Genomic DNA, 17646 nt, shown 5'->3' on the forward strand with positions numbered 1-17646 from the left:
CTTGAGTTACGATTTTTCAAAGTTAGTAGTGTCAGAGGAAAACATTGAATTTTCACCTAAGTTTTCCGGGAAAATCGACACCTACATTTCAAAAGGGCGTAACTGCTTTTGGAATCATCACCTTCTTTTAAAGCTGTGGATCATGTGTTATGATTTCCATGTTTTTCACAACAAGTACCAGATGGGAAAAACTCTCCTCTTTCCGACAACCACGGTGGTTTGAGTGTAAGGGAGGCAGTACGACCTACAGATTTGAAAGAAGGTATTACTTCCAAATGCAGTTACGCCCTTTTGAAATGTAGGTGCCGAAATAGGCGACCCTGATTTTTTCTGAATTTTTTTTGTTAATATATTCATGAGCCCAGCCTGTGGAACATTTTTCATGAAATCTGAGACCCTTCGACCTAATCCCGTACGCTAATAAAAAAATGCCTCAATGTAAAAAAAAAAACAAAAAAAGATTGGGAAATAAAAAAAAGGTTTGCTATAACAATTCATTTCGCAATTCCAAGACTTTTCCACCGGAATACGTTTCTTTCATTTTCTATTAGATATCTTGTGAAATTATTATGGATAAAAAAATTGTTAAAAGGGTTCGTAATACCAAATATTTCGATTTTTTTTTTTGAGAAATTGGTAAGTGTATTCTCAAAATAAGTCTTTCTTTTTATTTAAGTTTAAGAGGTATTGTATGATTGATTTTCGAGTACTTTTTTTTAATTCCCCAAGAAACACTCTAACTAATTTCAGCAGACATTTCCGAATATATATTTTTGATTTTTGTTCACTTAAGACTACTAAATTATTGAAATGTGTATAAATGAACGACTTTTGGAAAATTTCCAATGTACAGAATGGAATTTCAGGAAAACAGATTAAGCATTTACATGGAAAATTCAGGTAAATGTTAAAAATAAGGTAAATGTTGTTATCAGTAACTTTCTGTAACTTTATCTGTCTGAGTCAAATGCTTTCGTTCTATTTAAGAATAAAAAAAACTATGAAAAACAAGTATCTGAAATAAAGTTGTAAATGTACGATTGGATTGCTTCAAATTGATTGACTCAAATTGTACCATAAAAGCTTCTAAACCCTTCAAACAATAGCCGCGGTGTTCGTTTTTGAACAACACGTTGAAGGAAGCTCAATTGTTATACACTGCTTTAGTGTGGTGCTGGCGGTGGTGACCAATTCAGCAACGAACGGATGTTCATAGAAAAACTAAATGTTAAGATTGCCATATTGTGAATGAGTGACAGAACTAAATAAACCTGCAGTGATTTTTCTTTGGAAAGATTTTTGTTTTTTTTTACTGATTTTTTATGTACACTAAAACCTCCATTTAAGTCGCTGCATGGCTTAGGGGCCGTCCATTAATAACGTAAGGGTTTATGGGGGGAGGGGGGGTCTGAGAAATCTTACGCGCCATAAAAAAAATTTTTGGGTTCTCATACAAAAAATCTTACAAGGGGGGGAGGGGGTGTCGGAAAATCGCTAAAATTCCCTTACGTAATTAATGGACAGCCCCTTATCGAAAATAATTTTTACCGTACAAGCAATGGCAAAACTAAAGACTTTTATATTTTTTAAGAATTCGCATGACAAAGGAGATTTATCAAAAAATATAAAACTATACAGTTTAGTCATTACTTGCACGGTAAAAATTATTTTCGATCAGCCATGCATCGACTTAAATGGAGGTTTCAGTGTAGTTCTTGCAATAATTCCTTCTGAAAATCACATCCATTAAAAATCTTTTCAAAGAAAAAGCTTTTGAGAACGTCTTCCAAAGAATGTTGTCAAAACCCCTCAGGAGTATTTTTAATAAATCCTTTCTGGATTAACTTTTACTACATTTTTGATGTCATACATCACGTCTTCATTAGAAATTTTTCCACAAATTTTTGATATTTTTTTTTGTTTTTTATTTTTTTTATCTGCTGTATTAAAATGTATTTAAATTTGAGACTTTTAAGGAATTTTTTTTCGCATATTCCATAATTATACCTTTTGAATGTTTTTCTCAAACTCCAGCAAATCGAGGGCTTTTTCATAACTTCCTAAAGAGTTTCACTAAATGGTTTAGCTGTTGAGATGAGACAATTTCAAAATTGAATCTAATTACCACAAATAGTTGGACCTAATTGTTCAGCTATAAATTGTGCACAGAAAACCACAACACTCAGTTTCAATCATTGCGAACCACAACCCAAACCTCAAGAGGTTAATGGCTTTTTGACTGAAGCAAGTCTGAAAGACCTGAAGTCGACCTTCCATCAGCTGGCTCTTCTTGCTTCGAAATGTCACCCTATCGCATAAGGTCATCGTCGAATTGCGCCCAAACGTTATTCAATCGTCAACCACACAATCAATCATCATTCCTACCAAAACGACGACATCGTTCGACTAGTTCTCTGTGCTAGGATGAGGATGATCTGCGGTCCAGTCTATTGTTGCAGTAGTTTAACGGCTTTGCTGGTGGCGACAACAAGGAAGTCGTTTGCGGTTCTCCTGTTAAACTTCTAGAGCTAGGTGGTGTTGTTAGTCGTTCTATAAAACCTCCATCATCTACAGAAAAAAAGAGAAACTAGACCAATCTGCAGGTCGGTGTTAAAGACAACGACGACGACGACCGGTTAGAGGACATACAGCTCAAAAAATTAAACCCCTCGTTCTGGCAAGGACAACGGCTTGGTCGGCGGCAGCGTGGTTTGCAAATCGAACGAGTGCAACAGTCTCTCTCTCGCGAAGGGGTGGGAACGAATGGAAACAACTTTCATTTTTCAGTCGTCGTCGTGGTTGTCCCCAACTTTGTCAACGATCAACGAACGGCAATGGGTGGCGATTCAGGGCGTTGGTTGTTCGGTAGATCAATTACCCCCCGGCTTTCCGCGCGAACACCTTGTATAGCTCTGCGCTCCTAACCAAAAACCGCTTCATCACATGTCACTAGCCGCCTCAAGCTCATTCTCATAGATGTCGCGCCGATCGGGCGCCTACCACTACTCCACCCGCGCGTCCATTCATCCAAAATAATATTGTAAATACGAGCTTCATTTTCGATTCCCCGTCTGCTTTTCCGATTCCCGGCTCCGGTTCCCACACGCTGTAGATTCTGGATCAGAAAATTCAGATGATCACGTCCTATCTGTTCCGCACCCTGGGACCGATCCTGTTGCGCAGCGGTCTGGGTGGCGGCGCTGGCGGCAATGCCGGAGGTCGTGGAACCACCGACGACGATTTCGACGCTGATTTCGATGATGATGATGATACTAAGGCCTCTGCCGACAGCGACAAGAACGATTCCAACAGCAGCAGTGACGACGGTGGACGCAAAGTGAGCATCTCACTGCCCACGTTCCCGCCGAGCAACGACGACGACGGCGATGATGGCGAACGGGCCACTACTGCCAGCAGTGGCAGTAACTCGGAAGAGAACGACATTCGTAAGCGGGCAGTTGCCAGGCTTCAGGTTTCGCCGTCGACGTCGTTCCCGGCGGGCAGCGATCCCACGACTACGGCACTTTCCGCCGATACGGCTGCACCTAGCACAACCACCATCACCACGGGAAGCAGTAGCGGTAGCAGCGCCGAACGGGATTCGGCAACGACCACCACGCAAAATGCACAATTCAGCACCGATTCCAACCTGGTATGAGATCGGCCTCCGGCTCATCCACAACACACTACCCACGCACAAACATCTAACGTACAAGTAGCTCTGTAGCCATTTTAGCCAGTGCGTAGCGCTAAGCGAGAGAGCGAAGCCGTAGAACACTGTCTGGTGTGAACAACCGTAACCTACTTTACCGACGAAGCGCAGCGCCATCTAGTTTGAAATAGCTGCGGCGCACGTCATGGGATTTACTTCTAGAAAATAACATCTGTAGCACTCTTTCTCTATTTGTTTCAATGATCTTCTTCTACGACTCATTCCGGTACTATTGTAGTTGTAATCTTTGTGTTTCATACAAATCGCTTCATTTGTACAATAACAACTGTCAAAGACCGATCCAGTCATTGCCTTTCAATAACAAATCTATGTGTTTCATACCGCTTTGAACATTACGGAAAAGAATGACAGCCGCTTCTACCATTCTACCATACTTTCTCTCTTTCTCTTTTTCTCTCCGAATCGTAGCAAAAATTGGTGACCGCTAGATGAACTACCGTACGATCACGATGACACTGTATGGGATCGTTCGCTCTGCCTGTTCTGTTCTTCCCGCTACCATCTTCTGTATGTGTCAAACCAAACATTTCCTGTTGTCCTGCGCCTCTCTCCATCTGTATTTTTCTCAGCCTCTCTCGCAGTTTTCTCGACGTCCGTAGCTTGTAGCCCTGTGTCAAGTGTGATCCTTCCTTATATCTGTTTGTCGGACGTAGCACGTCACTTCGATTTATCTTTCTCTCTTCATAACCTTCTCCGCATTTAGCTCTAATCGTAATAATTTTCCTCTGGAAACCTACCAGAACAAACCTTTAAGAACATGATACAAAAATCAATTTAATCTCATTGAATGCTCTCATTTCATCTTTTTCATCCCAAAATCCTAAAAACAAAAACAATCGACTTTCTCCCTCAAAAAACAAACCCATTCATCGCGAAAAACCAAACCTACTTTACCGATCGTCGACGCACTCACTCGTACACACGCGCACGCGTTCGTGCATCTCCGTTCAACTCACGCTCACCTCCATGTGTGTGTGTCGTTGGGTGTCGTTTTGGTGTGCGTGCACTCTGTGTTCCATCGCAAAATCATGGTGCATGGGGGCTCTGCTGGACTCTGTACTCGTGCCGGGTGCGCGAACCTTCAGATCACCTCCAACCAGGACATGAACACGCTGGAATCGCTGGATCTGGCCGGACTGAGTGACACCCTGAATGCGATCCGCAAGGCCCGGGCCACTGATCAGGACGTGAAATCGGTCGGGGAAAACGACGAACCGAGCGACTCGTCGGCCAAGAGCTCTGCCCTGGACGAACTCTCGCTGGACTCCGAAGGCAACGACGAGGATCGCAACAAAAGGTAAGAGGACAATGGGGATCGGAAGGAAAGGTGCTAGATTCCTAACTGACTCACGATTTTTTCCTCGTAGATTTCTCTTTGGCGGTTCCTCGGGCGGAGCCGGCGGTTCCGGAAACTTCCTTTTTGACATCATCCGTGTAAGTATTCAACCACCTTAAACTTTCCACCAGCTGCCCTTTCACCTAAGAAACCGACAATTCCCTCTGGAGCTAAGAAAAACACTTTCGACAGTTTGGTCTTGATCTATACTCTGTTTCTCTCAAACCCGGACCCTGATATTCCCCTCTCTTTCTCTTTCCACTCTTAATCACACTTACTTCCACACGCACACCGAAACGAACTTGCACACTATCTACTTTCCTCGACTGTTTGACCACAACTCACGAATGCACCCCGCACACTTTCCAACTTCGTTTCTCAAATACGTCAAAAACAAAATATACTCAATTTGATAAACCAAATCATCGTCCACCCGAAAATCGCCCGAAAAAAGCAAACGGCCGATCGTGCCGCACGTGCTGCCGGAACCGTGTACCGTGTCGTCGCTGGCACCGAGTCATTGACCACCGACCAGAACAACAACAACAAGAACAAGAACGACGAAGGACGACTTTCGCCGACCACTAGTTACACTTCCTCCTCTTCTAGCCACTCTGCGGTAATTTAACTTCTTCTTTCGTTGATTTGTTGCTAGAAAATTTCCTTTCTTTTCTGTTAGTTTTTCACGATCTTCCTTTTTTTCTGTTGCTAATATATTATACTTTTTATTTTATTTTTTTTTACATTGAGTTACTTTTCTATTGTCATTTGTTTATATAGATCATGCACGATTGCCTAATGGAGGTTGCTTCAAGATTGGCAAACATTGAGTTCTCGTTCTATGACTCAGAGCTTGAAATTATCAATCAAGGCTACTTTCCAGTATCCCTTGAGGAATCTTTCTAGAATGCCCAAAGTATTCTCTCCAGACTGCCTTGAAAATTCTTTCAAATTCCCCTGAGGATTATCCCCAGGTTCACGCCACACTCTCCAGAATTCCTTGAGGATTCTCTTCAGAATTCCCTGATAATTCTCTACAAATTGCATGAAAATTCTCTCTTGAATGCCCTGTGGATTCTCTCCAAAATTCCATGAATTCTCCAGAAAATTCTGAGTTTTCTCTCCAGAATGTCCTGTGGATTCTTCCCTTCAAGATACTCTCCATAATGCCATGAGAATTTCCAGAATCTGAGCATTCTATCCAGAACCCCTTGAGGATCCTCTTCAAAATGCCATGAGAATTTTCTCCAGAATGCCCTGAGGATTCTCTCCAGAATCTCATAGGGATTCTCCCCAGAATGTCCTGATCATTCTCTACAAAATGCCGTGAGGATTCTCTACAGAATCCCCAGAGAATACTCTCTAAAATGCCATAAGGATTCTCTTTAGAATGATCTAATGATTCTCTTTAGAATTCCCTGCGGATTCATTCCAGAATTTCCTGATAATACCATGAGAATTCCCTCCAGAATGCCCTGAGGATTCTCTCCAGAGTTCCATGAGAATTCTCTTCAAAATGCCATAAGGATTCTCTCCAAAATGCCCAAAGGGTTCTCTCCAGAATGCCCAAGGGTTCTCTCCAGAATGCCTTGAGGATTCTGTTCAGAATCCCCTAAGAATTTTCTCCAGAACCCCATGAGCATTTTCTCCAGAATGCCATGAGGTTTCTCTCCAGAATCCCCTGTGAGTTCTCTCCAGATTTCCATAAGGATTCTCTCCAGGAATCCTTGAAGATATTCTCCATAATGCCATGATAATTTTCTCCAGAATGCCCTGAGGATTCTCTCCAGAATCTCATAAGGATTCTCTCCAGAATGTCATGATCATTCTCTCCAAAAGGTCATGGGGATTCTCTACAGAATACCTTGAGGATTCGCACCAGAATCCCTTGAGAATACTCTCCAAAATGCCATGAGGATTCTCTTTAGAATAATCTAATGATTCTTTCCAGAATGCCTTGAGGATTCATTCCAGAATTTCCTGATAATGCCATGAGAATTCTCTCCAGAATGCCCTGAGGATTCTCTCCAGAAGTCCGTGAGAAATCTCTCCAAAATACCATGAGGACTCTCTCCAGAATGCCCAGAGTTCTCTCCAGTTCTGTTCAGAATCCTCTGAGAATTTTCTCCAGAACCCCATGGGAATTCTCTCCAGAATCCGATGACGATTAGCTCTATGTTCATCCGAGGATTTTGCTCCAGAAACCCTTTGGATTCTCTAGATTCACCAGAGGGTTCTCTCCAGAATACCCTGAGGATTTTCTTCAAATTCTCATGAGGATTCTCTCCAAAATTCCCAGGGGGTTCTCTTTAGAATACCCTGATGATTCTCTCCAAAATGCAATGAGGATTCTCTCCAGAATGCCTTGAGGATTTTCCCCTGAATGCGCTGATAATTTTCTCCAGAATCCCATGAAGATTCTCTCTAGAATTCTTTGGGGATTCTCTTCAGAAGTTCCTGAGGATCCTCTCCAAAATGCCATGAGGTATCTCTCCAGAATTCTCTGAGAAGTCCCTCCAAAATGCCCAGAAGATTCTCTACAGCATTCCCTGAGGATGCTCTTCAGAATCCATCGGGGATTTTCTTCCGAATTCCAAGAGGAAAAACCACGGATAAACCTCTGAATGAATCGTAGAAGATCTCAGAGCAACTTCGGGAAGAAATCCCACAGCAGCTCCCTGAAGAATTCCCAATGAAATTACTGGGAGAATTCCTTCAACTGTTCCTAAAGGTATTTCCCGATGAACTTTTGGGAGAAATCCCGCGAAGTTTTTGGAAAAAATTCCGATAGCACAAATAGAAAATTCTTGGATGAATTTCTGGGAGAACTTTTGGAGGAATTTTAGAGGATCCTGTAAAAAATATCTGAGAATTCCGGGTGGAACTTAAAGCAAAAATCCTTTACGCACATCTGGATGAATTCCCTGATTTCCCGATGAAAAATCTGGAAGATTTAGTAGAAAAGCTCCCAGAAGAATATTTCGAATAAATCAAGAAGAATTCCCGAGTGGAAGAATTTTTGGAGGAGCATTTCGAAAAACTTCCAAAACAATTTTGGAAATTTTTTCGAAGAAACATCCGAAAGATTTTTTGAACGAATCTTCTAGAAATAGTTACGAAAGATCTTCTCGAAGGAGATTTATAAACATTATCGGTAAAATATCTGGAAAATTTACCATGGAATCCTGGCAAGAGTTCTTCAGGAAATGTCTAGAAGAATGCCCGGAGGAATATTTTGGAAAAATTCTTGGAAAAACTTCTGGAAGATACTCGGAGAAAATCCGGGGGGAAATATAGAATGAATTTTTGGAGGAACTGTGCATAACTGGAAGTGGCCCATAAATTCCCCTAGAAATTCCTGTATGGAAACATCTATCAAAATGAATCCTTATTTGGAAATTTTCTCTATGAATTTGTTAAGTTTCTTTCATGGATTATTCCAAATATTTCCCCAGTTATTCCTCCGAAATTTCACAGAAGAATTTCTCTAGAAATCATCTAGTTACTGCTTCAGAAATTCTTTGAAAAATTTCTTCAAAAATTCATCGAAAAGATTCGCATTTATGAGAAACACCTGCCATGTGTTTTTTTTTTTTCAGGAACTTCTCCATGGGATACGGTAAAAATCCTCCAGAAACATATCAGAAATTCCTCCAGCGATTCTTCAGAAAGTTTTCCAGAGCATTTCGAAATAATTCTTCCAGGAATGGTTTCGGAGAAATTTCTCTGAGAATTCTTTCAGGTATTTTGAACAGTGAATATTTTAATGAATTTTTCTAGGGATTTCAATGAAAATTCCAGCAGGAATATGTTCAGAACATCTTTCAGGGGTTTCTCCAGAAATTCTTACATTATTTCTTTCAGTGATGCATGCAAGAGTTCCTCTAGAAATTCTTCCGCGATCCCCTTGGAATTTCTCTACCGTTTTTTATTCATTCAAAACCTTTTTTTAGGAATTTCCACAGATCAAGATTTTTTCCCTTAAGATCTTTACAGAAGCTTATGTAAGCAAACCTCTAGATATTCATAAAGGAATCCTTCAGAAATAAATATATCCCCAGAATGCTTCAGGAAAACTTACAGAAAAATTTCATCCAAGTATTTTGTCAAGTTATTTCTCTGGAAAGTTTCTCAAATATTCCTCAATAAACTTCAGAATTTTTCAGAAATTTCCCTAGGGATTCCTTCAAGAATTTCCTACAGATTTCTTCGGATATTCATATAATATTCATTAAGATTCCTTCTGACATTCTTTCAGAGTTTCTCAAAAATATCACCAGAGACTTTTTCAGAATTATTGGGATGTCTTCGGGAATTACAATAAGGGATTTTTTTCAAAAATTCTTCCAATGAGTTTTTTTTATTATTCCAAAAATTTCTTTAAAATCCTTCAAAGATTTTTTTTTGTAAATTCTTCCAAGCGTTCTTCAAAAAAAAATCACCCTCGTAGTTTCGAAAGAAATTTTGCCTAGGTTTCATTATTTTCAACTCCTGCAGGAGTTGAATCAGATATTCCTCCAGAGATTTTTCAGAAGTTCTCCCAGAAAGTGCAGATAAAATACTGGAGAATTCCGTAGAAGAATTTCTGAAGAAATCCTTTTTAAAAATGTCTACGGAAATTACAAACAAGGGTACTGATAATATATGTCCCCAGGAATACTTTCATAATATTCTTCAAACTATTTCTCCAGCAATTTTCCTTAAAACTCCTCAATAAACATTTCTAGAAATTCTACTTAGGTTTTCCAAGTAGTTTCTCCAGATTTTTTTCAGAAATTTCCCCAGGGATTACTTCAAGAATTTCATGAGGATTTCATTAGATATTCCTCTAAAAGTTATTCTTGAACGCTTCTGAGATTTCTAAATGAATTCTACTGTAGATTCCTTCTGTAATTTATTCAGGGATTCCAGAGGCTTTTTTAGAATTGCAGTGATATCTTCAGGAATTTTAACAAGGGATTTACTCAAAAGTTCTTCCATGGAGTTTTTTTTTTTAGAATTTACTTTAAATACCTACAATTTGTGGGCTTCGTGGCCGTGCGGTTAGCGGCGTCAGTCGTCTAGGCGTTTCGTAAGCCTCGGAGTGTGGGTTCGATTCCCGCTCCAGTCGGGGAAAACTTTTCGTCGAACGGAAAATTCTCCATTGGGCCACTGGGTGTTATGTGTGTTGTCCGTTGTCTCGTGTATGTGTAATGTTCAGTCTGTGCAGCCTCTGGCTGAAGACGGTGTAGTGTCTTTTTTTAATAATCCCTCGGAAGTTTTCCTGGAAATCTATTAAAAACGATTTTTTGAGATATTGCCCTTGCGCAACTTCGTCAGAAATATCTCATGGGATTCCTTTAAATTCCATTCCTTCAGGAGTTGTTTCAAATATTTTTTTTAGAATTTTTTTCAGAAGTTCTCTCAGGAAATAACAAGAAAAACTGCAAAAGTTCTTAAGGGAATCCCTAAAGATTTTTTATGGAAATCCTTGGAGAATCATATGAAGGAATCTGGAAAATAACACCTTGTGAAACCTTTACTCTTAGAGAAAAAAATCCTGGATTACTGGACACAAATTCCTGAAACAATTTCTGACGTCATCTCTGGAAGAATTGTTGGATAAATGCCTGGTAAAAGACCAGAAGAAATTCCCTAAAATACCTCCCCCAATTCCTGACTTCTGGAGGAACTTCGAAAGAAATTCCAAGGAAAAATCGCTTGAGAAATTTCTGGATGGATTCCTGGTGGTTTCCGTAGCAGAATTTCTAACAAAAGCTCTCAAAAGATGTCTGCAAAAATTCCTGCGGAAGTTACAGACAATGGTACTGTTAAATAATTTCAGAAAAATCCCTCGTTGAGTTTCTGAGGGATTTTCAAAGGATTTCTGAAGAAATCCTTGGAAACCTCCCGGATCTCTTCCGCAAGAATTCTTAGAAGTATTTCTTTTGAAGTTTCTGAAGGAGTGTGTAAACAAAAAATTAAAAACAACTAACTGGAGAAATTTCCGAACGAAATACTGCAGAAATTAAAAAATCCTGGAGGAATTCTTTGGAGAACCACTAAGGAAAATCCTAAAAAGATTGTATTTTAAAGAACCTTTTGTAGGTACTCATATAAAAAAATCATTTCTTGAAAACTTCACTAAAAAATGCCAATGAATATATTTTGGAGTTTTTTTTTCTGCAGGGATTGCTGAGAAAATCTTTGGAAAAAAATCTATCGAGGAATTCCTTGAAGAAAGTGTAGTATCAGCAGTAGCTTAAAACACAGTAAAGAAAATTATTTTTTATCTAACCTTGAAGATTTTGTTGAGTAATTTTCATACATTGATTTTCCAGGAATGCCTTCTGCAAAGCTTTTCAGAAGTATTATGGCGCTCTAAACGGTTTTTTGGGCGAATTCCTTTAACAACCTTGGCTGAACTCTGAAATAAATATTTCAGGGAATCCTTTATTCTATTTTTACAGGGATGCTAAAAAAATACAAGTTTTTTTTTAAGAAAATTTCTTGAAGAAATTTCGGTGAATCCTTGCAGAATTTCCTAGAAATCCATTAACTTATGTCAGAAAAAAATGCTGCGATTTCAGAACAAATCTAGGAAGAAGTCCTAGAAGAAATGCCTAAAGAAATCCTTGGATACATTCTCGATGATAACCCTAGAGGGAATCCTTTGAGGAGTAACTGAAGGAATGTTTGACGGAATATATGAATAAATCCTTGCGGAATTCCTGGAAAAAACTTCGTGGAAATTCCTCGAGCAGCCTTTCAAGGCTTTTTCGAAGGCACCCTTGGAGAAAAAATAGTAAAGAAATTCTTGGAAGAGCTTCAGAAGCAGGAATTTTAGAAATTCACAATGGCACCCTTAGAGGTACTATTGAATGATTTTTTTTTTTGGAATGCCTGAAGCAATCCTAGAAGTAAATTCCGGAGGCTCCAAATATTAAAAAAAAACATGTTCCTGAATCAACTTTGGTGGATTTTTTGAATATGGGATATAAAAATAATGTCAGAAGAAACTTTTTTCTGACGGAATTTTACGAAGAGTTCCTAAAGGAATCTTGGGAAAAGAGGGCGGAGTTCTTGATAGTCTTTGAGAGGAATTCCCAAAAAATTATTGGACGTTTTAATAGGCAAATCTACCGCTATGTGGTGATGCTGTTCTTTCGAACATCGCGTAGATAATTATGAAAGGCGTTTCTGGAGAAATTCCTGAAACTCCGGAATAAATATTTGAAGGGATTCTCCAAGCAATACTTGAAGGCATACTTAAATAAATCCCTATATTTTTTTGTTTTTTTTTTGTAGGAATCCATATATTAATTCTGAAAAAATCTTTGTAGGAGCTACATAAAAATTCTACAAAATTTGTTCCGAAATATTTTTCGAGGAATTCTCTAATAAGTTCAAAAAAAAATGCTCTGACGGCCTTTATTTTTTTCTGAACATATTTTGAAGCATTTCCAGAAGAAATTCTCGGAGCAATGCTTGAAGGAATCCTTGGCTGAATTCTTGATGCGAACACCAGAGAGAATCCTCGGAGGAATACTTGAACGAGTTATAGAATAAGTCCTTGGGATAATTATTTGAAGAAATCTTTAGAGGAGCTCCTTGAAATATTATAAAGAATAATCCTAGAGCAACTCTAGGAAGAGCTACGGAATAAATCTTTAGATGAGTTTTTGAAAAAATCTTTGCTGAAATTTCTGAAGTAACCTTTGGAAAAAAGTAATGAAGTTCTTGAAAGAATTATAAAGGAGGAATTTCATAAATTCCCTATGGAACCATCGGAAGTACAATTAAATGATATTGTAGGAATTTCTAAACCTTTCCTTCCTCGTTGAACTCTTGAAAACCTCTGGAGGAACTCTAAGATGGAAAACCAACGGAGTTCTTTGGCGACGCCTCTGAGAAGTATCAGAAGTAAAGGAGTAGTAATAGCAATCCTGTTGAAGGAATTTTTAAAAGAAAAACTGGGAGATAGTACTTGGTAATTCTGTGGAGAAGTTAAATAAAATATCGAAATTAAAAAAGTCCTGAAAAAAAATGGAGGAATTTCATAAGAAATATATGGTGTAATGTCTGGTTTTTTGAATTTTTTGAAAGGAACACTTCCAGTTCGACCAGGAATCTTCTAAGGATTCCGTAAAGAAAATCCTGCGAAGAATTTCCGAACAAAAAAATGGAGACGTTGCCAAAGACATCACTGCAGGAATTTATTAAACGAAATGTGGATGAGCTCCGTAAGATCTGCATTTTAAAAAATCAGAAGGATTTTTTGGATGTGTTTCTTAAAGTTTCCTGGAGAAAATTCCTAAAAAATTGATGGACGAATTCTCAAAGAAATAATTAATTTTGTTTAAGAATCCTTTCCTGTATAAATCTTTGGAAGAATAATTAGGAAACTATTGATGATCCTTGGAGAAATTCTTAAACAAAAGCTTTGAAGAATTTTCTGAAGAAATCCATCAAGGAATTCCCATCAGATCTTAAATGAATTTTTGGAAAACTTTCCGGGCAATCGTAGACCAAATGACCAAATTATTGGAGAAATTTCTTTAAAAAAATCCTTTGAGGAATTTTTGAAGAAATGCTTGAAAAAAAGCCTGAATAAATAAGAATTCTGAAGAAATAATTCAAAAGGTTCAAAGATGCATACTTGACGTGTTCTTGAATAAATCACTTGGAAAGATTTTTGAAGATATTTCTAAAAAGAAAGTTTTACACAAGGAATCCTTGAAGGAATCTCTGGAGGAATTCTGAAGGGAGCAACTTCTGTTTCGTTCCGCTGTGGGACATTCCTGAAGGAATTCAATTCTTCGAGGAAATCTGGAAATATATTCTAAAACAATCGCGGAGGAATTTCTGAAAAAGAAATCTGGAAATAATTAGTGAAGCAATCTTTTGAGGAAATTCCTGAAGGGTCCTTGCAGAATTAGTTGGAAGAGTTTCTGAAGGAATTTTATAGAAATTCCTAAGGCAAACATTTTGGAAGGATTTCTGAAGGAATGTCTGAAAGAACTGCAAGCGTAATTTCTGGGGGAACACCCGCTGAAATTTCTTCTAGGAGTCTTAGAGTGATACCTGAGTGTTAGACTAGAGTATCATCAGTGAGGCTTCCAGCAGGAAGCATTGAGAAAATATTTAGAAAAACTTCAAGAGAAACTTTTAAAAAGTCATCAGAAACCCCCTTTAGTCTGAACGTATTATCTGTGTATTGAGAATCCTGGCTCGTGGTGCAGAAAATTTGGAAAAGAAGATGCTATAGTACTTCGGTAATAGAAGGAGGACATTGCCAACTTCCAAAGTATTCCGGGAACCTGGTTCTTCCATGGATTTGTTTTGTTAGAAAAAAAAAACATGCTTTAGTTCTGACCGCTTCAAAGACTGAAAGCCAAAAAAGTTTCCAAATTTCTTAATGGAAATTTCACAATGAATTCGGAATTCTAATTTACAATTTCCAGGAAGTCTTCCAACCAGCCCTATCGCAAAGATTTCAAGAATCCTTCAGAGAAGGCATTGGCGACAAAGAGCTACAAATTATCTTCAGATGAGGCCTGATGAATCCATAGAAGGATGTTTGAAGAATCCGTTGGAGTACGTTCCATGATTTCCTTGTAAGGGATTCTTTGATCCCTCCGAAAAAAAAATCCACTCCCAAAAAGGAGAAGCTTCTGGAAACTTGTTGACAGATATTATTGGAATCCACTGAAGAGAATCTACGAATCTCTCTGAAGAGCATGAATGTCCAGAGATCGATACTTTCTAAAAGTTGTGAAGAATCTTAATCAGTCAATGATCGAAAATACAAATGAAACGACTAAATAAGGCTTCATAAGAACAAATTCCAATCTGGAACTTGTTCTGGATCGCGAGCTATACGATAGATTCGAGCACATGTGCTCTCAAGAACACTTGAACATACTAAAATGCTCAGCCCAATGAGAAACGGCATTCAACACAAGAAACTTCACAATATGTAATACGGTTACACGTCTTAAAATCTTGAGCAGAGAATTCTCCAGTTTGAGAAGGCATATCTGAGATTGTCTCCAACAGTTCCATTCTCATGTTTTGTATTAGATTCACAAGTTTTGCTTGGCTAAATGAAATTTCCGATTTTTTTTTTATTTTTTTTTTTACTGGATTGGTATGTGCCAATAATTGTCAAGTTCTTTTCATACCAGATCAAAACAATTTGGCTTACATCAGCCAAAGCGAAGAGGCATTCTGTTGGAGAACCTGCATGTGACATTATTTGTTTGAATCATGACATTGTTTGATAGAACAAGGGGTGGAAAAGAATTTAAAAACTGCATATAAGTTCAATATGTGAAAAATGACTTTGAACACTACTGGATTTAGCTTAGAAGCTACTTACACCCCTCTTATTTCTAGTTTTAGTTGTTTTAGAACTTTCTTCATATGTTATAATTTATATTTTCTTTATTTGACCTTTCTGTTCATCTTTTATTATTTCGTTTTGTGCTTACCCTTCTACTAATCCAAACCAATACACAATGGTTGAAAAGTGCTTGATTACGCTCCGTCACGCTAGTTTACCGGTTCGCGTTTTCGGTTACTGTTGATAACAAAAAACAACAATTTTTCCCCCGTATTGTTTTTCTAATAGTTTACTTTCCTACAACGTCGCTCAAATAATCCTCTGTCAAAGTGTCAGATCCCTCTTTTTTGTTAAATGAATGTGTAACTCTTGTTTTTGTTGACTTTTCTAGTTAAAATTCAAGCACTTTTCAATTCACGCTTCTCTTTTTCCGTTTTATTTTATTACTTCTCTTGAACAACTGCTCTCTTTCTTTTCAATACTCTTTCTATCAAATCAATTGCTTATTTTACTTTTCCCCTCGAAAACAAAATACTGAATCGTGTGACCAGCGTACCTCGGTGACAAAATGACAGACGATTGTTCGACGGTGATGATGATTCTGATGATAATGATCGGTTCCACCAACACGTAAGCAGAGTTCCTAAACGGCGTTCATAAACCAAAGAAAAAAACGAAACATCAAAAATTATTCAATAACTGACGTGAGAAGCGTTCGCGCACACCCTGAACACACTAACACCACGACCGAAATATTGGTTGACTAACCCTCTCACCTTTTGTGTCCTTTCTCTGTGTATGTGTTCTCTCTTGTTTACGTTTGTGCTATGGACCGCGGGTAGATTTTCCACAGTTGGGCCAAACCAAGGATTCGAGAACAAATCCTACCGCATCCGTGGAAAATCTACCTCACATGGCCCTTAGCTTGCACGTTTGCCCTAACTGCGCTAACGAATCGTTTTATTTCCCACTCCCGCCTACCCGGTATCGGCGTCGTGCAGCTCGTCTCGGGCAGCTCCGGTACCGAACAGAGCGACGAAAAGGCCAACTCCCCCGATGACGACCACGAACTCGGCAAGGGAGACGGCTACACCGAGGGAATCCCCGGACCGGTAACGCGCCTGTTCGTCCTCGCCAACCGTGGCCTGTCCAACCTGATTCAGGATTTGATTCTGGTAAGTAGAGAAATGGGGGGAGAGTGTGTGACGGTGAATTGTTTAACAATGGCACCCGTAGAATTATGTGTTTTTGTTTGTGTAGTTTAGGTATTAAATGATTAGGATATGTTTTGTTCCTTTTTTCGTAGCTGCGGAGAGATCTGTCCAGATCCTCGGAGAGATCTGTCCAGATCCTCAGAGAGATTTGCTCAGGTCCTCGGAGAGATCTGCTCAGATCACCGGAGAGATCTGCTCAGATCCTCGGAAAGATCTGCTCAGATCCTCGGAAAGATCTGCTCAGATCCTCGGAAAGATCTGCTCAGATCCTCGGAGAGATCTGCTCAGATCCTCGGAGAGATCTGCTCAGATCCTCGGAGAGATCTGCTCAGTTCCTCGGAGAGATCTGCTCAGATCCTCGGAGAGATCTGCTCAGATCCTCGGAGAGATCTGCTCAGATCCTCGGAGAGATCTGCTCAGATCCTCGGAGAGATCTGCTCAGATCCTCGGAGAGATCTGCTCAGATCCTCGGAGAGATCTGCTCAGATCCTCGGAGAGATCTGCTCAGATCCTCGGAGAGATCTGCTCAGATCCTAGGAGAGATCTGCTCAGATCCTCGGAGAGATCTGCTCAGATCCTCGGAGAGATCTGCTCAGATCCTCGGAGAGATCTGCTCAGATCCTCGGAGAGATCTGCTCAGATCCTCGGAGAGATCTGCTCAGATCCTCGGAGAGATCTGCTCAGATCCTCGGAGAGATCTGCTCAGATCCTCGGAGAAATCTGCTCAGATCCTCGGAGAGATCTGCTCAGATCCTCGGAGAGATCTGCTCAGATCCTCGGAGAGATCTGCTCAGATCCTCGGAGAGATCTGCTCAGATCCTCGGAGAGATCTGCTCAGATCCTCGGAGAGATCTGCTCAGATCCTCGGAGAGATCTGCTCAGATCCTCGGAGAGATCTGCTCAGATCCTCGGAGAGATCTGCTCAGATCCTCGGAGAGATCTGCTCAGATCCTCGGAGAGATCTGCTCAGATCCTCGGAGAGATCTGCTCAGATCCTCGGAGAGATATGCTCAGATCCTCGGAGAGATCTGCTCAGATC

At 39.5% G+C, this 17646-nt stretch overlaps 1 protein-coding gene across 1 annotated transcript in view; it reads left to right on the top strand.

Annotated features, from left to right (window-relative positions):
* Nucleotides 1–16568, top strand: part of LOC109427361 (clumping factor B) — a gene marked incomplete at its 3' end in the record, with an annotated part of 94014 nt that extends 77446 nt beyond the window's left edge. The window contains 4 exon segments of the mRNA XM_062845048.1: nt 4819–5030; nt 5101–5167; nt 5524–5688; nt 16395–16568. Coding sequence (XP_062701032.1) covers nt 4819–5030; nt 5101–5167; nt 5524–5688; nt 16395–16568 — 618 coding nt within the window.
* Between the last annotated feature and the right edge of the window lie 1078 nt (nt 16569–17646).

The sequence above is a fragment of the Aedes albopictus genome, chromosome 1 (genome assembly GCF_035046485.1).
Source record: "Aedes albopictus strain Foshan chromosome 1, AalbF5, whole genome shotgun sequence".
In the NCBI taxonomy this organism is placed as follows: domain Eukaryota; kingdom Metazoa; phylum Arthropoda; class Insecta; order Diptera; family Culicidae; genus Aedes; species Aedes albopictus.